Below are 23,955 nucleotides of genomic sequence, written 5' to 3' on the forward strand. Positions count from 1 at the left end.
GGGTGTATTGCGTATCCTGCTCTGTCACTTTTCCCGTACGGCTTTGAGCCAGGGCCTCTCACTGAGCCTGGAGCTAGGCTGGCACCAAGCAAGCCCCATGAACCTTCCTGTTTCTTTCACTTCGTGTTGCTGGGTTACAGACACAACCACACCAGGCTTCTTACATAGCAGTTAGGATTTGAGATCAGGTCCTCATATTTATGCCGCGAGCATTCTTAGCCACTCAGACATTTCCCCAGCCCCTCTTTGTAAAATGTTTATCACCTGCTTCTAAGCCCAGCCAGCTTTTGTCTCTGGGTTTTGACTCTTTACATCTGTTCCCCTAGAATGAGTTTCAAACTGGTTTTCTGATCATAGTGATTCCTCTCAGATGCCTTTTTACACAGCTCACCCATCTGTTAGGTCTTGTCCTGTACACTATAACGATCTCTGTCTCTGGCTGGCAGTCCTTCCTGCTGATCTGTTGTGGCCAAAAGCAGGGACACTGGATAACTCCAAGGTCCAGACCACTGGTTGAGCTAGTCTCCCTGCTCCTCCCCAGAGCACTGTGCTGCCTTTCCTTCTTCCCTCACGGTGCTCTGCAGAAGGACAGCGTTTCCTAACAGTCGACAGTGAGAGATTCAGGACCGATCTCCAGTTTCCCTCCTTTCTAACTGTGACTGCAGTCCCTGAACTCCTTTGAGTCAGACATCTCACCCAGACATGGAGCTCATGAAGCCTACCCATGGGCTATCGCCGAGCTTCAGTGAGATAATGTCTGAAAGGTAGTAGTCACATAGTAGGTGCTCAGTGAAGGTGCCCTTGCTGCTGAGGCTGCTGTTTTGCTGGGGTTGAGTTGTCATGCTCGTCGACCTCTGTGAAAGTGAGGCTTGCTGTTTTCCAGGCTAGAATGTGCCATTTGTTTCTTCAGGATAGAACATTACTGACCAGTGCCTGAGATCACTAGCTCTCAAGTTGCAATCTGTGTTCAGTTCCTTACCAGTTGGGCAAATTACTTAATATCTGAAAGCACCCGAGATTTGGGAATAATAAAGCTGTTTTGTAATGAGGTAAAGTAGGATGATATACAATTAAATGCTACACAGTGTGTTATCACGAGGAATCAGTAAAATGCAGCCATCATCATTAAGTGCTGAGTATTTTCCCTGCCTGCTCTCCACACCCTAGTCTTTTTCTTCTGTGATTTTTAAATCCTTGGCACTTACCATTAATCCCCATGCTTTATTAATTCCTCTTGGGAGTATATTTCTTTTTGTGCTAATAGACTTAGTCTCTTTAGGGGCCGAGATCTTGGTCTAAGGTACTCTATCATGTGGTTTGTAGTGTATATAGCCATCCTGGCAGGAATGAAGACAGGTATAAGGAGAGATGCAGGTGCCCTTTCCTTCAGCTATCAGATTACTGAAACAGTGGTTCCCCAAGAAAATGGAATTTCCCTAGAAGAGATGGAAAAAGCTGAAGCCTGGTGGCAGCCAGAAAAGGAACTTGTCTCCCAGGAAGTGATTTCGTACAGTTCTGACAACTTTCCAGACTACTTGTAGGAGAGGCTGGAGCTTGAACAGTGATGGGGCAATGACCCCACCTTGAGTGGAACTGCTCATTAATACACAACTCTTGCCAGCTGTTCAAACATAAACTTTGGGGCTGGTGAGATGGCTCAATAGGTAAAGGTTGCTTGTCACTAAGCTCAGGACTTGAATTTGACCCAGGAACCCATGTGGAAGGAGAGAACTGACTCCTATAACTTGACGGCTGACTTCCTACATGTTCTGTAGCATGTGTTGCCCTCCTTCATGACTAACTGAATAACTAAGTAAGTAAGTAATACATGCAAGATAATAATTGTAAGCGTTATTGCAGGACCTGAAAATGGATTGGGTGGTATTCATTGAAGCTCTTTCTTTGTTTTTCTCCTCAATGTGGCCACATTGGATTACTCTTCTTTCTCTGCTTTTTATGATTGTTGAATTGACCTGTTGTGGGCAGTGACTGAGCCTGACTTGTTCTAGTTGCCAGGGTCTGTGCTCTGACCCTAACAACTCTAGCAACATGTTGATTCATTCTGGAAATTTCTCAAAGTGAATCCAGTATTTATTATAATTCAAAGAATGCTTCAAAGAATGCTCATATGAATGAATAGGTGATCAATCCATGAACGAAAACCTGAATTTTAAAAGTTACAAGTAATACACAGGAATAGTTTTATAGATGCTGGGATTTATTTGTTTGTTTGTTTGTTTGTTTATATCATGTGTGAGATGTCAACATTATCCCTGGGTTTGGCAGGGGCCTTCCTGGGAGATGGTCTTGGAATTTGTCTTCTCTCCAGGCTGGTTTTGGGTAAGTCATTGAGTTAAGAGAAACATGGACTGCTCCGTGGCTGCTGATGCTGGCTTACCTGCAGTGGAGGCTGTGAGTTAGCAGGGATACCTTGTGTATTTGTTATGTTAAAGGTTTCTTGAACACAACACAGTGGTTGTGTTAAAGGTTGGTAAGAAACAGAAACTTACTGGAGTGTTTAAGGTCAAAAGCCTGGGTTCTAGAAGACTCAACAAGCCAGGCTTGGCTACCTGTCCCTAATTCCTCCACTGAAGAGACAAGTCACAGTGAAAAATAGAGAAGACTTCCTCCTCCGACCGGCACCAGATTTTATTTAGCCTTTCTATCCTTGCAGCATGGTATTATTACTAGAGAAAGTCCTTGGGGGTGAGTGTTTCAATTGTCTGATAGCCACCGGGATGACCCCAACTGCCTCTCTTGAGAACATCTCTGCTCCTGCCACATGGTTCCAGTTTGTTTGTGTCAAGGTGGCCTACTCCACCAGGCTTCTTTCTGTAGCCCAAAGGTGCACTGAGATGGTTGCTAGGCCCCAGTTCAGATGAAGAGAACACACCTGCAGACATCTCCTCTTTTGTAGGCCAAACAAATGTGTTCATTGTTCAACTGAAAGCCTGGGGTGGCCCCTAGGCACAAGGACCAGGCCAGACTGTCACAGCTACCACATTCTCAGCCAGCTGGTGGAAACCTGGGGACACTGAGCACAGATGACTGTCATCTGCTGAGGAGAACTTTTGGTTTTGGTGTAGTTTTTACTGAACAAAGAAGTACGTTGCTAAAGATCACACATGGTTTGTTGTGGTTTCTAGCAGCTCTTCTCTTACAGGAAGTGTGTTTGCAAACCTTTAACCATCTTCTTAATCCTGAGATTCAAAAAAAAAGAAAAGCCAGTTCAACAATTTTGAGCCAAATTGAAAGCAAACTTTAGTCAAGTACTGACCAGTATGGACTCAGATCAGGACCACTCCCTAGAATCTCAGAGAGTGGCAATGAAACACATGTTGTAAGGCCTTTTTAAAGGACAAGTCTGTTCAGCCGCTGTATTTCCCATAGGCCTTGGTACAACCCCCAGCATTCCAGGAAGTTACCTGGTCTTTGGGCAGGTGGGGCTTCCATACTGAGTCTTGCAATGGTCTCCTTTACACAACAGAAATGTTATTCATTGATTTTATTCAAACTTTTGAAATAGATTGTCTTAGCTAAAAAGAAATCAAACAGTGGTCATTTTCATATGTGCTTTTGTACATTTATCTGTTGTGATGGCAGGTAGGGTGGCTTCTTTCTCTGGACCATAGAGCAAATTTCCTTCAGATTTAGGCATTCTAGAAAGCGGAACAAATTCTTACCGTCCTGTAGTCTCCCCTGTATTCCAATGAGTTAGCGGTAGCCTAGAGAGGTCAAGTGACTTATTAGAGGACACACAGGCAGTTAACGAGAGTGGGAGGCCATCAAATTCTCTAGTTTTCCATTCTGGTGCATCTCCCTTTTGCAGTGAGGTCTCAGGTAGCCCAGGAATGTATGGAACTCACTATGTTGCTGAGGGTGGCTTTGAATTTATGTTCCTCCTGCCTCTACCATCCAGATGCTTGGACTGTAGGCATCTGCCACCATGCCCGATTTGTGCAGTGCTGGAAAGCGAACTAGGTAAGCACTTTATAAACTGAGCTGTATCCCCAACCTACCCTCTGCCTCACACAGTGCCCTTTGAACTACTTTTCCAAGATATTGTTCATTGAGATCACTATACTGCCTGCGTTTTCCTTGTCTCTGGTGCGTTCATTAGAACCATTGTACATGGAACAGGTACCCTTGGTGATAGCATTCAACGGGATATGTTTTCCCTGAGGAGCAACTTGTACAGAGTCCCATGTATCTAACTCCATACTGCTCATGAGTTAATCTCTTTCTGTAGTCATTTTGTACTCAACTAAGCACAGAGAAGCCAGCTTTGGCTTTTAATTTGAATGGTAAGTGCACTCATGATAGGTTTCCCTGGATCTGTTCCAGAACATCCTATTTTATCTTTTGTAGCAGCAACTGTAGAATACATTCTGATTTTCCCAAGTGGTAATTTACTTCTGGTTAACTCCCAGTGAATTGAAATTAAAAGATCCTTCCCTTAGGGATTGTGGCCAAGCCTTGCCAAGTGGGTCAGCTTACACAATGATTCACTGAATGTGCCGTTGAACACTTGATTTTCTTTAAAGGACTAAGCCAGGTGACTTAGAACTCTCTCTCTGTAGAACCTGAAACAGAGTACTTTCCCTATTTCTTTCTTATTGCCTGTGATTGAGACATTAAAATTGCTATTAGGTTTAAGTTTCTGTACACATTCAATTATTAGAAGCCCCAGACTTTTAAAAAGAAGTTTGAATTATAAGTAAACCAATTAATAAAATTTGTTATAATATATTGTAACATTTTTTCTCGGACATTGAATTAGAAAAAAAAATTTATTGAAAAATCATGGTAAAAGGAAATTTTAAGTAAACCTTGTCAGTAAATGAAAGTTTGCCTTCACCCCTGATGACCTTGACACTGAATTCTTTATGTAACCGCATAGCATTACTGTACCAAGTAGAAGTTGTTTTTATTGCCTAGAAAATAATTCCAGATTCTATGGCCAGGAAGAAGAAAAGAGGTGTTTGATAGTCCCCTCCCCCCTTGGGGGAGTGGTCTCGCTTTCATTCATCTGCTTACCTCGACTGAATGTCACCTTCTTTCTCTGACTGCTGGAGTCTTTCATCTTTCATTTGGGGTGTGGGAAATAGAATCTATATAACCTATTCTGGTCTTGAACTAGATAGTGTCCAGGTTGGCCTTATACTTAAAACCCTGAACATCAGCTTCCAGAGCTGAAACTGTCTGTGAACCACTCTGCCCAGCTCCTGCTCAAATCCTAACCATTGTTATGTCCTTGACCTTATGAACTTCTGGTCCTTTGCTTCTGCCTAGCAAGTACTTAGTACTTTGATTTCAGGTGTGTACAACTATTCCTTGTTTATGCCATACCGGGTCTTGAACTCTGTTCTTGTCTTCATGCATACTAGGCAAGTAATTGAGTTACCAGCTTGATATTTTTTTTAAAAAAGAATATTAGTTATTTTCATGAAGTACTAACCATATATGGTGTTTATTGAATGACCTCTTCTTCTGGTAGAGTCACAGCTGGATTTTATTCCTAGCATAGTGTAATAGGCAAGTAAACTAGTCTATTGATGCCTAACTCAGTGGTTCTCAACCTTCCTCACACTGCAACCTTTTAATATAGTTCATCATATGGTGGTGATCCCTAACCATAAAATTATTTTTGTTTCTACTTTATAAATACAATTTTTCTACTGTTATGAATCATACTATAAATGTCTGATATGTAAGATATCTGATATGTGACCTCTGTGAAAGCATCCTTCGACCCCCAGATTGAGTGAGAACCACTGACCTAACTCTAGAGAACATTGAAACATCTGCACTTTGTTCAGTAGATTTATTTTCTACACTTCTTGCTGTGGTCAGCATGCTGAGGGGTTACGGATGTAGAGAGCCAGGGGTCCAGTGAACAGGCAGGGTGGGCAGTGTCAGTGTAGGTAAGGATGATTGGTTAAGAAAGGAAGGGCTGGTCAGGCATTAGGTGGGTGAAACACAGGCTTTGGACATTCAGAGCTAGGGCCAGGGATCTTGAAGAAAGTTCTTATGTGATGTGAAGGGCACAGCTCTTCTTCCCCTTCCCATGGATCTTCCTCTCCTTTTCTGTACCTCTCTCGTACTATCTCTGTCTTCCCTGTGTTTTCTCAACTCCTTGCTTTCTCCCTTTATCTCATTATCTGTCCCTTACCTACTCTTTTTATAAGTCATTCAAGTAATCAATATTTTTGTCCTTGTTATTACCTTGGTATTAGCCTGTAATATTTCTCAATTCCTTACTCATTTATTTTCATTCCTCCCTGTATATTAATACAAAGGTAATAATACTTAATATTTTGATATAAAATGCTTTTGGTCTAATTATTATCTGATTTATCTTAATAGAATTAGATGCTTCATTGACCTAAGCAATATTTAACATTATTAAATGTCCTAACCATTTTCTTATCTATTCCCCTTGAGTAAGAGAATATTGGCACAAATACTTCAGAACTTTTGGAATTTATTAAAAATTTCTTTTTAGGTTAATATATTTGATTATGCAGTCTGGCTAGTAATGATATTGGATTATAAGAAACAGAAATCTTGTGAAGTACAGTTTAAACAAGGAAAGGGCTTATTTATTACTTGTTTTTATGCAATGAGAATAGAATTTCAATGGCATGTGATTGTTGACAATGGCCTATCAGTTTAAGGAGATGAAAGAGTGGGCTACCATTGTCTTGGCAATTCTTTCCTACTTGTGAAATGGCTTCTATGGATCCAGCCATCACATCTGTAGTGAGCAAGAAGGAAAATGGAGCTGATGGCATGGTTGAATGTTAGCTGTCCCTACTGCAAGAAGCTTTTCTGGAAATCCTTATATCTCATTGGTTTAATTTTAACAAAATCTAAATATAAGGGAATCCAGGAATTTTCCTTTGTTTATTTTTATACAGATTATAGTATGGCATTGGGTCAGTAGATAACAGTTCCTATCAGCCATAGTTTTGTAGACTTGCAAAACAATCTGTGGTTTTTGTCTAGAGGACAAAGTGAGCTCTATGGTTATATATTCAGGTGAATTCGTTCCTGGGATTATAGTTGACATCACCTAAACTGGAAACAGCCACAGGAGCAAGAAGACATAGCCTTGCTATGGCTCAGCCTGAGGATTTCTTCTCAGAGATCTCCACTCCAGTGAAGCCAGTATTCTTGACTTCATCACAGAAAAGATTTATAGGATGAACAGTCTGTAACAGAGATGGAGTTTATTTGAAAAGTTTTTAATATACATTTAAGCACCAATATTGAGAGAGTAGGGTGGAGAGGGAGAAGAGGAAAGGGAGACAGAGACAAACAGACTCATTTAGGAAAAACACAACACGCACCCAAGTGTAGGCATGGATGTCCCAATGGAGAGTTGCCTTTGATGTCTTAGGATAGCTGTGTAAACATTCCGGGGACTTTTAAAGTCACATTATTCCAGGAGGGATGGCTCTGGTTAAGAGAAGGTACTAGTCTTGTAGAAGACCTGAGCTCACTATCTACTGCCCACATCAGGCAGCTCCAGCTCCAAAGGGTCCAAAGTTCTCTTCTTGTGTATACAGGCATCTGTACTCACATGCACATACCCACACAAAACTAAAAATTGTAAAATAAATCTTTCAAGTTAAATTTTCAGTATTCAAAGAGTTTAGAGGGTAACTAAAGATGTTTTGGTATATTTGTTCTTCTGACAGAAACTTCTTTTTTGTAAATAAGATAGTTTCTGAGGTATGTTGAACAGGATTACTGGCTGATAAGATGAAGGCACAAGTATGCCCAAAGAGTCAACAGAACTTTTAGCAGAGTATCCTCCATGTGTCCATGTCCTCCTAACTTTGCTTCTGCACATTTCCTTTAGTGTACTGTTAAGTGTATTTTAGCCAGGTTATACTTGTTACTATTGTGTGTACATTTTTCCTTTTTACATAATGGATATAATATGTATTTTCAGTGATATAAAGAGGGAAGGAGATAAAGTGTGTGTATAGTGTGTGTGTGTATGTGTGTGTTAGTTTTTTGCTAGATAGTGCCTGGAACTCACTATTTTCTTTATCTGCTCCCCCCTCCAGTACTGTGATTACACACGTGTATCCCAGCTGGTTACTCTATTATACTTTAAAGTGATGATTTCTGTTGTATAGAAAAGCATAGCATCATAGACTCAAGTTTTAAATAGGATCAGGAGTTTCTGAAAGATTTTTAAAAATTATTTCTCAAGTTTGGTGAAAACAAACATTGAAGCTTTGATTTTCTAAGAATCATGTATCCTTGATGAACTGTTTTCAAAACGAGGTGTGCAAACTATAGTTTCCAAGGCGATTTCTTAGATGAATTGCATACTTTCCTCCAAGTCCACCAGATGTCAGTGTTTCACAGATGTGTTAGTCTGAAGCAGTGCCTTTGTCCACAGTCTCCACATTCCTCTGTCCCTTAGTCAGTTGACAGTGTAGTCGGAATCATTGAAGTGGGAGTCAACTGGAGCCCATCCAAGTCAGCCTTTTACCTTTGGTAAGGGAGTGGGGCTTTGTGGGAAACTATTCATCAAAGTCACAAAGTAAACAGTGAAGCCAAGCCAAGAGCTTTTGTTTCAAGACTCTCCATCTTCAGAAGTTGTTAAAAATATGGAAAATAAAGATGTATAATCCAGAATAGAAGCCCCACTTTGTACGAAAAAGGCAAATGCTGTTCCATTTGTTTGGGTATATAGACAGCAGTTCAGTTGTGATGAATAAGTTGCTAGATTCTTAAACTGTATAATCAGGTGTAACCATCTGAAACAGCTGGCTGGATATGGAATTACTGGATGTGAACATGACCTTTGAAAAGGATTCTGTTCTTTATCTGAGTCATATGACACCAGCGTCGGTACTTGTCTAATACCAGTAGAATAACTCCCACATCCTCTCTGCCCATCGCCTTATCCATTGCCTTGGAGGAAAGTAATACAAACCATTCAGTTCCCCCTGTGTGGAAAAACACTATGGGGAATTTATTATCTTTTTAAATAAATGCATGGGATAACAGATAAACCATGTTATTTTCCTTCTATGTTATGGCTAGAGACAAACTAGTGCAAATAAATGAACACTTAGACAAAGTCATAGCGAGGACAATATCCATTTTAAGGAAACATCTCACCTTTAACCAGCACACAACAGGTTTTCATAACATGCAAACGAATGGAAGGCATGTAATTGCTAGGCTCTAGAAGGTTCTCCCTCATTATGTGGTGAGCACCCACTGTACCCCTGTTGACCCGAGTACCCTGCAGGGGAACTCCTTTAAGCTTCTGCTTCCAAGGTCTTGAAAGGGTCTTTAAAAGAGTCAGTTGTCTGGTGGGATGCATGGGGATACAAGTTCCTGGGGTCTGATTACAAACCAGTAGCCAGAGAGGGAGGACCTTCTCCTGAGCCTTCCTTCAGAGTGCTCAGGGAATGTGGGAATGCTGTGCAGTTTAATACTGCATTTTCATAAGGAGTGGGCTTGCTTATGTAGGAATATGTTAATGTAGCATTTTTAAATGCTAGGAATGGTTTAAGTCTGTTTCTGTGTAGTCTTAAAGATGCTTCTCACTGGTCCCGGGCCTTCTCCACCTCACAGTGGTATTTATTTTCCTTGGAGATTCAGTTGGCCTCTCATGGCCACTCACATTCCCCCGATTTTCCTGTCAAGCTGCCCAAGGGCTTCCCTGGTTCTCCCGATGGAATCTAGTGAGTTTCTTCCCTAGGTACTGGCGACACTTTTCTATGTGTATGCTATGGACCTGCTGTCTTGTTTTCCAGAGGCAACCATTACTGTCCCTGAACACATGCCACGCTCTCCAAATCTATGCTTTGGCTTATTTCGATATCGCAGGCCATCACGGCCCCTCTTGCAGATTCCTGGAAGTTCTATTCTTCCAGCTCCCACTTCCTTAATGTCATTTTCCTGGACTTAACCCCTTTGCCAGTGGGGTATCTCCTTTCTGTATATTGCCGTGGCACTTACACTACTCTATTCCTATTACAATTTAGGTGTTTTCCTACACTCAACTTCTTGGGTGTGTTTTTAGCTGAGTGAGTTGTTCATCCTTCTTGGTATATACCTTTCCCATGCTCTTTATAGTTCTTTGGGTGGGGCTGACATTGTATTCATTGAGTTGTGAATAATGGCTATTTATTGACTTGATTGCATTGCATTTCTGATAGAATGTCAAGCTTTGGAATTTTTTTTCTGCTTCCCCTTTCTTGTCAAGCTGGTTTTAGGGTGCATTAAGGGTTTCAAGATGAAGTTTTTTACCCACCAGAAAAGGATGAATTGAAGCAGATAACAAGGCTAGCTGGAGTAGAAAAATTACCATAATTCATTGGAAAAGGATGTTATAGAGACCTAGGTGATACTATTTCATAGCATTGTCTTACTTTAACTTTGGTTTTGCAACAGTAAAAGTTCTTCTGGTGCACAAGGATCATATCACTTGAGCTTGGAGGCTTCCTATACATTGAGGATGAGAGCAAACTGGAGGAATATACTGTAAGTCTAGTTACATTTGCCGAACCAGAGATCCTGCTGGGCTTTCAAGTGTCTGTTAAACATTTGAGTAAAACAAGAGATGGAAGCCAGCAAGCAGTTTCCATTTTGCTGAAGTCTCAAGGCTGAGGAAATTGACAGAACTATAACTGACTAGGATAAAGAATTTGTGCGCTCATCATGTACAAAGTAAGACAGATAGCAAGAAATCCAAAGGTATACTTACCCTGTACCTGGAAGAGATGCTCTTCATTACTCTAAAGCAGTGGTTCTCAACCTTCTTAATGATTGCAACCCTTTAATACAGTGTTTCATGTGGTGACCCCCAACCATAAAATTATTTCATAACTAATTATATTACTTTTATGAATTATACTGTAAATATTTGTGTTTCCAATGGTCTTAAGTGACTCCTGTGAAAGAGTCATGTGACCTCCTCAAAGGGTCCCGACCCACAGGTTGAAAAATACTGCTTTGAGAGTAAGCCACATTTTAATTCATTAATGATGCTGGTAGCTTCGCCCTTCTCTTTTGTGCTACCTGTCCTATCATATTTATTATTTTTTTATTATTATAAGGAAGCACAGAGTATAGAATCCACACTTTTGCCCCCCTGAAACACTCCATTCAGCAGTGTTAAGTTCACTCAGCTCTTGTGTAACAGATCTCTGCCAGGCCATGGTGGCGTACACCTTTAACCCTAGCACTCTGGAGGTAGAGGCAGGTAGATCTCTGTGAGTTTGAGGCCAGCCTGGTCTTCCGAGGGAGTTCCAGGACAGCCAGAACTACACAGAGAAACCTATCTCAAAAAACCAAAAACCAAAAGAAAAAAAAATACATTTAGGGACCTGAAACTGCCCACTGAAAGATGGCATTCACACCAGATGATCTCCCTCCCAGCCCTAAGGAACTGGTTCTTTCCATTTCTGTGATCTTGACTGCTTTAGATACACATAAGTGGGGTTGTAAGTATTTTGACTTTCTGTGGTTCTCTTATTTATTTCTCTATTGTGTCACTCAGAAAAAGAGTTCTAAGACTCATTAGCTTAGACAGAAGAGTTTCTGTCGTCCTCTTTTTTTTAAGAAAATCACATAACCAGAGGTTACTCAGGTTAGAGAAAAAGCATAGGAAAATCATTTATTCATTTCTTCCCGCTTTTATTATCCTGTTTAGAGCCATCTGACCATTAATATCTCCCAAACTCAGTATCAAAGTAACATTTAGGAATATTATTTGATTAGATAATACTGCTTCTCTACATTTTTTTGCATTGAAAACAATTTAATATCTCCTTCCATAATACTTATTTTAGTCCATATCTTCTAAGATAGTATGAACTGAAGTTTGATTTTCTCTGCCTTTAAGCCCTAAGGAAGATGCCCAAATCAAAGGCTGGCAACCTTTCCTGTGAAGGAGCAGGTAGTAAATATTTGAGGCTTGGTGGCTGGTACTGCATCTGTTTCAGGGACTGACTCTTCCTTCCGTTTTAGTGGCAAAGTAAAGTGTGGCTGAGTTCCGGGGAAGCTTTATAGCAGTATTTGGCTGGTAGGCTGTGGGTTGCAAACCTATGTCGTTAATGAATTGGGGAGTGTGGAGATGGCTCAGAGGGTAAGACTGCTTGTTGTACAAGCATGAGGACTGAATATAAACCCCCAGAACCCAAGCAAAAAGCCAGGCCTATTCTCCCAGTGCTGTGGGAAGGTGGAGACCAGAGGATCTCTGGTACTTATCTCACCTCACCGGGATAAAGTTGAGAGTGGTAGAACATTAGCTGTCCTCCTCTGGCCTCCATGTACCTGTGTGGGTGCACACCTACACATACACACTACATTCCTGCCACACATACATGCACCATACCCACACAGAATTGGTTCCCCTCTACTCACTTTGGTTTTTGGTAACATATTTGCTGTTTTTCATATATGGTTATGATTATTGTTTATAGGGATAGCAGTGATGGTCATGATGTCTAATAAAAATAACTGTCAGATAATTGCTACCTGTTCCCTGTTATCTTAATGTTTGAGGCATATTTTCTAGATAAGGTGTTGGTCAAGATATAATTAAATTTTTAAGTGCTTAAGAAAATACTTAACATGATTTGAATCGTGTCTCCTGGTGAAGACTAGAAATATTTTAGAATATTCCTATACACACACACACACACACACACACACACAGAAAATAGCTGTGCTCAGTTTTTGCATTGCCTTGTCCTGGGAAGATGTGAAAAGGCATCTATTTACCCCAGATGTAGCACTAACACCAACCAAAGTGAGGATTCCACCCTAGTCCAATGTGGTAAACCGCTGAGTTTGTTTATTAGGCTTGTTTATAGGAACATTGGTGATGGGGTTGCTTACAAGAGAGTGGGTGGCCCCCATACAGCTACATCACTGCTAAGACCCGCTCCATCGTGGATGGTGATGTCATGAAAGCTGTATCATGGAGTCCCACTTTCAGGTAATATTCCTCTTTTTATATACCGTAGCATCACAGCTGACTTGTGGGAATGAGTAATGACTGGAATCCAAGATGAGGCTCCTGTTTTCATCCTTCACCTTTTTCTGTTGGGGGTTGTCCTTAGCTCTGCCACCATTACCTAGGTTTCACTGTATTTTTGTTTTTACCTTGTTACCCTGGCTATGGGCCAAAGTTTTCTCTAGTCTCTACTCCATTATAGCACTGGGATAGTCATTTTATGTCCAGATAAAACAAACAGATCCAGCAGTGTTTGATCAGAAAGATGAGACATAAAGTAGGAACTGAAAATTATCCAGGTCTCCATACCCAGACGTAACCACTGATGACAACCACATTTAAGTCTGTTGGTTAGCTTCCACCGGACTCACAGCCTTTTTCACTTTCCACTTGATAAAAACCCACAAAGGGCAACTTAGCGGACATGTTAGAGACCAGAGGATGGTGAAGCATGAGCTGGAGTGTTAACACTGTACCCCGTGCAGCACCCACATTCCTGCCCAGCAGCCCTTCTAGCTGCCACGCTGCTGGTACCAGAGGCACCCTCTCGCTACTCCTACCTGCTGCAGGTCTGTGGATGGCCCGTGCTCCCCAGCAGTTACTACCTGAGCACTGCCTGCCCTGTAACTTCCCCTCTGCTGAACTTCTTCCCTTCTCCCAATTTCTGTGTCATCCGTCCACACCGCGCCCCAAGCCTGATTAGTATAGATGCTGCATTTGGTGTGACTGAGCTGCTTCCATGGTGGATGTAGTAGAATAGTCTTTCTGGGCTTTACCCTCCAACAAGAAGCTCCCATCTTTGCCAGCACCAGAGTCTCAGCCTCACTGGCCATGTGACTTCGCCAGATTACATCATGACTTTCCCGTTTGGAAAAAAAAGGAGATGATAATGTGTCTTGTGGGGTTTGTGGGCAGGTGATGTGAGGGTGTGTCTGTGAAGTGGACAGTACAGCTGGAAGAAAGCATCACGGATTAATGCCATTGTTCCTGCTTCTCTTAGAAACAGACACTTCACAGAGGATCCTCTGCAAAAGGAAGGGTGGTTTATAACCAGATTGCTTTCCCATCACATCTGTGTAAAGCCACCATTTCTGAGAGCCTTCATGGTTCATGCTTGGCTCCTGGCTATAGCATCTCCTGTGGATGGCACCTGCCTGCACATTTTCTGTCTGACAGCAGATGGCAGTAGAGAGTTAGGCTTGCTCTTGGAAAGGGTTTGGGCTGATAAATCTAAATAACTCTTTTAAGAAAAAAAACTTTCAGAGTCAACAGAGAGTAGGCATTTTCATATCTGTAAATATAAGAGAAGCCTGCATTTACTGAGCACCTTATTGAGTTTTGACATACTTCCTTTATGTTCTTAGTCTCTCTGTAAAGTTGGTAGTATTTGTCCCATCTTAAGAAGTTGGGTTTTAAGGAGAGCTTCAGTTACTTAGAAGTGTCTTAGCTACCCATAGTTGTTGTGGGATCCAAACCCAAACCCAGCCATCTACCCAGGACCTTTGACTGATTGCTAGACTGTCTTCTAGGCTCTTGCCATCACACAGAAGGTTGACATTTAAGAGGAAGAATTTTACATTTCTAGCTTTGTGTGTCCGTGTTATAAAAATTCACAAGGAGTAGTGTGGAAGTGTAGGGTCCCTTTTTATCCAGAATCTTCCTTGTGTTCTCCAACTTTTCTTCTCAGAGGCAGCTACTTCTCTCTGTATCCTTCCTTAGATGGACTCACAGGAGTGCATAGACATTGTTGAGAGAAGAGCGCCTGTCTTCCTAGGCCATCTTAGTTTGCTGTGTGGAGCTGCTCAGCAGTTAGTGCCATATGAGCTTTAGGTTCCTTCTGTGTTTCTGCTTTGTCTAGAAGAGTCTAAAGCCCTGTCTCCTTTGACTGCAGAGGAAGGTAGGGCACAGAGGATCAGGGTTTATGTGAGAGAGGTGATTTGGCAGAAACACAGAAATTCTTCTCATCAGGACTGCATGGAAGGGACAGATGTACAAAATTGGGAGAGGCAAGTACTTTGTAAATGCTCCATAAAGGGTAATGACTTTAATGGCCCAGGGATTTTGAGCTGGGGAGCTGTCCCAGCTCTCTGGCCTGCTACTCTTGGAAGTGTTCTCTTTCTTAAGAAATGGCCTCCATTTCTACCATTATCCATATGTCCATGGTCTCGTTCTTTGTTCCAAGACAAAAAACCCTGAAAACCTCAGTGGGTGCCCTCTGGATTCCAATCTGGATCTGTGACTACTTCTTTCATCTAAACACATAGTGTTCATGGGGTTGAGTCAAGCCTCACACTTATAATATCTTTAGGTTTGAAAGTGAGGCATATAGGCTGTTTTATGCTGCGATGCACCACTGCCTGTTCAGCAGAGTGCCCTGTTTTACCCAGGAATACAACTTACCCGGGGTGGGGGTGTGCTTGGCCTAGTGCTCTGGTGATAGATATCAATTCTGTATTTTGATGCACATTGGTGCACATGGCCAAAACATATTAGGACAGAGTGAAAATGCATTTATGATATAAATATGTTTTAATTACCTGTTTCCATTAGGTAATTTAGTTGATTAATTCTTCATGGGTTTAGAGGTTTTTCTTTTTATTTTCTTAAATTTTTATTACATTGTGTGTGTGTATGTCTTGTGGAGTCAGAGGACAATTTGTGGGGAGTCAGTTCCCTGATTTCGCTGTGTAACTTGTTGGCAAGCACCTTTAACTATCTTGCTGGCCCAGAAAAACAATATTTTTTTTCAAAACCATTTATACATATAATCAGAAGTTGACTATATCTTATTGTAACACATAATTGGTTTGGTTTATTACCTTGTGTGTTCTGCATTGCTTTTCTGTGAGGAGTAAGCATCGTGTGTTAGTCTGCTCTAACACAACCATGATGTGTTTGGAGTATTGATTTCTCAGTCTGTCCTAAGAGCTGTCATGAATTACTGGCCCTTGTGTTTTGTTTGGGGATTTCAGGTTCTTTGTGCTGGGGAAACATGTTTGATGGCCATGCCTGAGTCTCTGCAGTCAGCAATGTGACCTAAGGAGGAGGCATGCAATAGTTGATTAAGTTGACATTTGGTATTAATAGTTCAGGGAAGCTTTACATCATAATATGCTTATTCATTCAAGGTTTTAGGTGAAGGTTGTTTTGATTGATGTTTTGTAGTTAAATACATGGCAGTGCTGGGAGATACCTACCTGGCAGCCTGTCTAGAAGCCTGCATAGTCCATTTCTCAGTACAATGGTATGATGTCCCTCCTCCACAAAAAAGGCCTCACTTGTGTTAAGAATTCTACAAAGCTGTTTAGAGTTTATGTGATTGTGGAGAGTTAGAATGCTGAAGATCTGTAACTCAATTATTATGAGCTATCTTTAGCCCACCAATAGCTTATTCATTGCCCAGCTCTGTGTTATATCCAACATCCTTGTGGTTACCAGGTGAAATCCTTTTGTGATATACTCACAAACCACTAATTCCCACCAACCCAAAGGCTAAGATGCCACCAGATACCACCTGAAGTCTATAATTGCCATTCCCTTGCTTTGCTGTCACTGGCCTTATCTGATGCTCCCACCATGTATTTGAAGAATGTCTTGATGTGACTTTCTTTTGTTCTGCAACTATAAAGCCTTCACAAAACTGTTATCACTCTGGGGCATGGTATTTGGAATAACCTGAATCCATGTTTCTGGCCCACGACCACTAATATTTGGCTTTAGAATAATTTATCCCTTATTCCCTTTGAGGTGAGAGCTGTGTTTTTGTACTGACCATGGCCTCTAAAGTAGTTGGCCTGTGGCTCTGTTTCTTCCATCCCTTTGTTCAACCACACTTGTACCTGTTAGCAGTGGGAACAGTGTAGATGTTGAATCTTGACCCTCCTGGGATAGCTTTCTCTTTGAACTCAATGACTGAAGAGCCCTTTGAGCTCTCTGAATTGCTTTTTGTGTATGAAGTGAAGAGCAGTCTGAACCCTCTTGTCTGCCTATAGATCAGCACTTTTACTCACCCCTTTATTCCTAGAGGATAGTAGCATGCTGGGCATTGGTGGACACTTCACAAATATTGGTTCCTGAACTCTGCTCTTCTTGACCCTACACTGTGGTTCAGAGTCAGGTGTCTCATGTGATGATCTAAGCAAGTGACTGCCTGGATATGGTCAGGAACCTAAAAAGATATAATATGGCCACTGGCTGCTCAATGTGTCCTTCACCCCCTCACTCTCATTCTTTCTTCTGTTTTAGAGAGAGCCGAGCTATAAAGAATCCTAGGAAGAAGAAAGGATTTCCACTGTTTACTGGTCCCCAGGGCAAGAGCAGGTCACAGCATAGTGATTGGACAAAAAAACTGCGTGGTAGCTGAGGCTTGTTGTATGGCCAATGCTATATTAGATAAGGTAGCCATGGGATGGAACACAGATATCCAAGCAGGAAATCACAAGTGGGTTTGTGAGACATGATTCAGTTATGTAACTGGTGTCACAGGAATATACAGGGGAAATGATGTGGAGGGTAATGTCTGGGAGACTAGAGGAGGCTTTGCTTAGACAAGAAAGGACAATTGGGTGTCATCATTGAAGGTGACTCACTGAATGTATTTTGGATTTTTTTTTTTTTGTAATTGTTTTTGTGACTAGGTCTCATTTAACCCAGGATGGCCTTGAACTCTATGTATCCAAGAATGACTTTGAATTCCTAATCCTCCACTAGGATTACAGGCTGGATTACATGCATGGTTCCCCATGCCCATTTCAGGCAGTGTTGAAGATCAAACATGGGGCTCTGTGCATAGTAGGTAAACATTCCTCAACCGAGCTACATCCCCAAGCCTAAATGCTTTTGAGTGAGGAAGAGTCAGGAAAAAGCTTACGTTTTAGGAAGTGGGCTAAGCAGTTGAACTTGCCTGAGGAATAGAACATTGAGAATAACGAGATCTCTGGCCCTAGTGCAGAGGGGCAACTGCATTGCCACATTCAAGAAGTTCCTGAAGAACAGTGTGTGGAAGATGTGGTCAGGAAATGCAAGATAGAAAGAACTAAAGGGAGAAGGGGGACACTAGGAACTGTGCCTGTTGAATTTAGAGCAGAAAGGCTGTTCCTATCTCTTGGGCTCCACCACTTACTGTCAGGATCAGGGCAGAGATAGTCCAGTAGCTAAACCAAGACCTCTGTCCCAGGAGTCTGAGTTCAGGATGTCATCAGAGACATCAGTAAGACATTGTCTTAGTGAAAATGATGTTCCCAAGGGTGAGCTAAATCCTCAGAACTAGGGTGAGTAGAAGCATGTACAAAATCCCCTTTCATTTTCTCCAAAAGCCTGCTTCCTAGGGTACCTGTTGCTGATGAAGAGTCCACAGCTCTGCTGGTTCCCATCTCCTCTGTGTCCTGTACTTCAGTGGTTGCCTCCCAGCCGCCCCGAAGAGATACTGTTCTTATCCTCTCCACCTTTGACTCCATTTCTGTGTTTGTTTCAGAAACTTTCCATATACCATGACAGGGTAGCAACTGCAGCCTGTGGGCCCAGTCTGGCCCTCTACCTGTGCTAGTAAATAAGCATAGCCAGTTATCCATATGTATATGGCCTATGGCTGCTTTCAGAATACAAAACTGACCTGTGGCCCACAGTGTCTCATAGCCTGAATTATTTACTGTTTGGCCCTTTACAGAAAACAAAAGTCAACCAACCTAACTCCGGTTCTTCACCTGCACTCTCCTAGTTTCTTGCTCCCTCTTTGGCTGAGCCCTGGGGAGGAAAGAATGCAGAAATCAGTTGTAAGGGAAGACTGGAGTAAGTAAGTGTGCTTGATTTCACTGGGAGTTTCTCTGCCAGCCTATTCATGAAATGGTGCCTCATAGTTCTTAATTCCCAAGAGAAAGTCTCATAATAAATGAGATTATCGTAGATGGTACTTAACCAGAGTTCATAAGCGCTATCTAATTTAATGTTCGTGACCAGCAGGTGACCAAGCAGATTTGTAGGTGGTAATGTTGAAACACGAACTAGAAAGTGACTGGCCCTTGATCCCAAAGCTAGGAAGGAACATGGTCCTTGCCCCTTACCAGCTGCCTTCAGAGCAGTACCAAATAAGGGGAAAAGAAAGACTGTGAACAAACACAGGGTATAAGGCTGGGGCCAAAGTAAGCTTTACAGTTTTGAATGCAAGAAAGCTATGAAACCACACCTCCCCCAAGAAAAATAAACAATAAACTATGACTATGCAGAAGGATTTGGGCGATCCCAAGAGACTTCTTCCTGAAATTCCTGTTGCAGTCCTAATGAGTGGAACTCTTTGCCTGTCCTAGTTAATTACATTCTACTCCAACAGGGCCTGTGAAGTCAGAGCACAAGGGGTTAAACAAAATCAGGATTGTGGTCGACACTGTGTTAATATCTGTGCTAATTTATCATTGTCCTCTGTTAATGAGACTTTGGTGATTGTAAACAGGGCCAGGCCAGAGCTTCAGGAAGAATATGCGTGAAGAAGGAAGGCTTTTCTTTTTTTCCTACTGAATTTTTACTTTGTGGTACATTAGGGTATGTCTAGGGCCACACTCCAGTGTATATGGCATGGAAAGCTTATTGAGCCATACATGATTTTCTTTTCCCACTAATTTCTTCATCACTGGAGAAAGGAGGCATCCAGAAGTAGTGTTATGGTGTGTGAAGATTCCCAGAGGGGTGTGTGTGTGTGTGTGTGTGTGTGTGTGTGTGTGTGAGAGAGAGAGAGAGAGAGAGAGAGAGAGAGAGAGAGAAAGAGGAGAGAAGGGAAGAAAGAATGGTAGAGCAAGGCACAGGAAGAACTTCAACTACAGATGGATGAAGTCAAGTAAGGGATGTAATATGTATTCAGAAAAAACAAATAGTAGATGTGGGAGCATACCAGAAAAGACTTCCTAAGTAACTACTGGAACCAGGGGCCACAGTCCACAAATGGTAGAAGGTTATTGGGTGGGGGTAATCCTGTGGGCAGGAACACACAGCCAACATCCCCAGTAGAATGCCAGTACCCTGAAGTTTCAGATTCTTGAGTTACCTAATAGTCCAAAGGCCATTCTCACTTCTGTTTATCAGCTCTAGAGTTCACGTCAAACTAACAGCCATGTGAAGATAAACTTACTCACTTTGTCCCATAATATTACTTCTTTAATCCAAATATATGTACTTTAGAGGTATTAAAATAGGGGGTGTTATTACCAGGATTGATCTATCTGAAGATCATGTACTTGTCTTTCAGGGTCTTTGTGCTCTAGAAGTCTACTAAAATTCAAACATGCAGCATGACTTGGAAAAAATTATGGCATGCAAGGAAATTTGCTACCCAATGGAGTCTCCGAGACATATACACTCAGCTCTGTGAGGTAGACTCCAGGGAGAGCAGCAGACCAAGTGCAGGGTGGACAGAGCAGGGAGGAGGAGGGCAATGACAGCAAGCTTACCTCTAGCCTGAGGGCAAAGAATGGCCTTCCTCATCTATTTCCTTTCTGCATTCTGTTCTTCCACCAGCATAAATGTGGCGGCTCCAGAATTCTGCCTTCTCTCCTTAGGAGCTGGCACTGGTGGTTATCTCTCCCTTCTCCTCTTAGGAGCTGGCACTGGTGGTTCTCCTGGCTGTTCTGTTGCTTTGCTTTTATACTTTTTATTATGTTATCTAGTATGCCACATGAGATGTAACCTCTTAAATTGTAGGTGTAGAGTGCATTTGTTTTGGCTCTAAACACAATGTCATATCACAGACCTCTAGAACTTTTCCATCTTGCATGACTAAAATGTTGAATCAAAAGATGGTTTATCAAAGCATCTTCCTCAGGCCTCTGGCAAAGGGAATTCTGCTTTCTGTTTATAAAAATTTTACTATTCTAGATGCCTGTGGGTGGAATCAGATAGTCTGTGTGTTTATGTGATTTTTTTTTTCATTTAGCATAGTATCCTTACAGTTCATCCATGCCCACTACTATAAAATTTTCTTCTATTTTATGGTAGATTAATATATTACCACTTGAATGTGCCGTGGAATTTGTTTTTTGTTGTTGTTTTTTTATTTAAGAAATTTTTAAAATTCATTTTACATACCAACCACAGATCTCCCTCTCATCCCTCCCCCCGTTCCCCCCCAGCCTTCTCCCCACCCCCTGATCTACTCCTATCCCCTCCTCCAAAAGAGTAAGGCCTCTCATAGGAGTAAACAAAGCCAGATACATTCAGCTGAGGCAGGACCAAGCCTCTCTCCACTTCATCAGGAGTAAGCAAGGTGTCTGACCATAGGGAATGGGCTCCAGAAAGCCAGCTCATGCATCAGGGATAGATCCTGATTCCACTGCTAGGGGTCCCTTGAACAGACCCAACTATACAATTGCCTCCCACATGCAGAGGGCCTAGTCTGGTCCCATGCAGGCTCCACAGCTGTCAGTCTAGCCTTCATGAATTCCCACGAGCTTGATTCAGTTGTCTCTGTAGGTTTCCCCATCATGATCTACCTCCCCCCCCCCCCCCCCACCTTGCTCACATAATCCTTCCTCCCTTTCTTCGACTGGACTCTTGGAGCTTGGCCTGATGCTTGGCTGTGGATCTCTGCATCTGCTTCCATCAGTTACTGGATGAAGGCTCTATGATGACAGTTAAGGTGTTCAACAATCTGATTAGAGAAGACCAGTTCAGGCACCCCCTCCACTACTGCTTGGAGTCATAGCTGGGGTCATCCTTGTTGATTCCTGGGCATTTTCCTAGCACCAAGTTTCTTCCTAACCCTATAATGTTTCCCTCTATCAAGATATCTCTTTCATTGCTCTCCCACTCCGTCCCTCCCCCAGCTCAACCATCCTGTTCCCTCATGTTCTTACCCCCCATCCCCTCCCCTCTATTACCCTCCTCACCCCCAGTTTACTCATGGAGATCTCATCTGCTTCCCCTTCTCAGGGTGATCCATTCATCTCTCTTAGGGTCCTCCTTGTTTCCTGGTTTCTTTGGAGCTGTGGGTCATAGTCTGGTTACCCTTTGCTTTACATCTAGTATCCACTTATGAGTGAGTACATACCATATTTGTCTTTCTGAGTCTGGGTTACCTCACTCAGGATGATATTTAGTTCCATCCATTTGCCTGCAAATTTCACAGTGTCATAGTTTTTCTCTGCTGTTTTCCCATTGTGTATATGTACCATATTTTCTTTATCCATTCTTCAGTTCAGGGGCATCTAGGCTGTTTCCACATTATGGCTATTACAAATAATGCTGCTATAAACATAGTTGAGCACAGGTCCTTGTGGTATGATTGAGCATTCCATCTCCTGAAGGCAGGTACTCTGGGTCCCCTCTGAGGACTTTACAAAATGCCTTTTGCTCATCGTGGAGAGAGGAAAATCACAGAGAATGTATGTGTGTTACAGGGTTAGAAGACAGTTGCTCTGGAAACACAAAGAGGACCCTTGGTTCAATCCAAGTATTTAGGACACTGTTCATTTCTGTAGTGATAAATGACAGGGACAGGACAGAGAGGAACGGTTAGTGACACACGTGTTTTAGCAAGCAGGTCTTGGAATAGATAGGCAGGCTTAGAGGATTGGATCAGACTGCTCCTGAGCTCTTCAGTGTGGGATGTTGCCAGGTAGGGTGGACAGGTACATGCCAGGAAGAGGAAGTGGAGTTCACCTCACAGGAAGTCAGCGCTGCTTAAAGCCGGGGCCAGTCTAGTTGGCAGTCTGAACAACACTACTTCTAGCACCCTGTGCTGGAGAGTCCTTGGCTTCCAACCATAGTATCCTTGCCAGCAGTGCTGTTGGAGTGGTTAGCCCCAGCTAAGCTGACAGTCTCAGCCTACCTTTGCCTGCCAGTGGGAGGGAGAGGAAGAGGAGTGGGCTGCTTGGTACTCTTAATAGCTCCATCGTTTCTGTTTTTCCCTTACCCTCTCATACCCCTCCATCTGTCATTATCCCAGGGTACTCTCTCCCAAACTGGACAGGTGTGTAGAATCAGGTGCATATTAGAATTAAAGGAAGTTGTGAGGCTCTGCCCCTGGAGAACCCTCTAGCTGGTGTGGATGAGGCCAGGAGTCTGCCAAGAACTGCTGAAGGATGGATACAGGACTAAGTAGCTGAATAATTATTTCCTTCTTTGTCCAATTTGATTCTTTTCATAATTCACAAAGATCATATATTTCTTTAAAAATTATAAAAAGCATTGATATTATTAGAAATAAAACCTAGATGCTATCCTGAAGTGATCTTGCAGTAATCATTGATACTCCAAATACATTCCTGTTTCCACAGGTGGACTTGACCTCATCTTCTTGCCAGGCCTCGGGTTTGACAGACATGGCAACCGGCTAGGGCGGGGCAAGGGCTACTATGACACCTACCTGAAGCGCTGTGTGCAGCATCAGGAAGTGAAGCCCTACACCTTGGCTTTGGCTTTCAAAGAGCAGATCTGTTCCCAGGTCCCAGTGGATGAGCACGACATGAAGGTAGATGAAGTCCTTTATGAAGACTCTCCAGCATCTTAAGTCAGACGATGACAGCCATGCTCACTGTTTTGTGTGAGGAAAATATGTGTATTTTCCCCTTGTCAGAAATGAGTCAAAATGGCACATTAAAGTGAATATGGATTGTGTTTCTTTAGTGTAAATATAAAGTATCTACCATAAAACCATTTTTACAAATCAATAGAAGAGTGAGTACTAGAATATTAATTCAAATGGAGGCAAAAGCTCTATGGTTTTCAGCTTAGCTTCCTGGTGTTAAGATGGTAAGTTGACCTTTCTGCCTTGCAGTTTAAATTAAATATTTATGAGTATTAGAGAAACATAGAAATTGGGGGTGAAGGCTCTATTTCTTAATGTCCAGTCATAGGCCTGATTGCTCTGGCATATGGAGACTCAGCTGTTATTAATTGGTTTGGCAGTACTTGCTATGGATAAAATATTCCCCAAGAATATTATACCACGTAATCATGGCTTCATTCACTCA

The 23,955-nt window shown here is 42.2% G+C and overlaps 1 protein-coding gene across 2 annotated transcripts in view; it reads left to right on the forward strand.

Moving 5' to 3' along the window:
• The window catches only part of Mthfs (methenyltetrahydrofolate synthetase), a 30,057-nt gene extending 6,400 nt beyond the window's left edge, over positions 1–23,657 (forward strand). For both annotated transcript variants that reach the window (XM_036193194.1, XM_036193195.1), the window contains exon 3: positions 23,260–23,657. In XM_036193194.1, coding sequence (XP_036049087.1) covers positions 23,260–23,492 — 233 coding nt within the window. In that variant the 3' untranslated portion in view covers positions 23,493–23,657. The remainder of the gene's footprint in view (positions 1–23,259) is intronic.
• The last annotated feature ends 298 nt before the right edge of the window (positions 23,658–23,955 follow it).

The sequence above is a fragment of the Onychomys torridus genome, chromosome 7, assembly GCF_903995425.1.
Source record: "Onychomys torridus chromosome 7, mOncTor1.1, whole genome shotgun sequence".
In the NCBI taxonomy this organism is placed as follows: domain Eukaryota; kingdom Metazoa; phylum Chordata; class Mammalia; order Rodentia; family Cricetidae; genus Onychomys; species Onychomys torridus.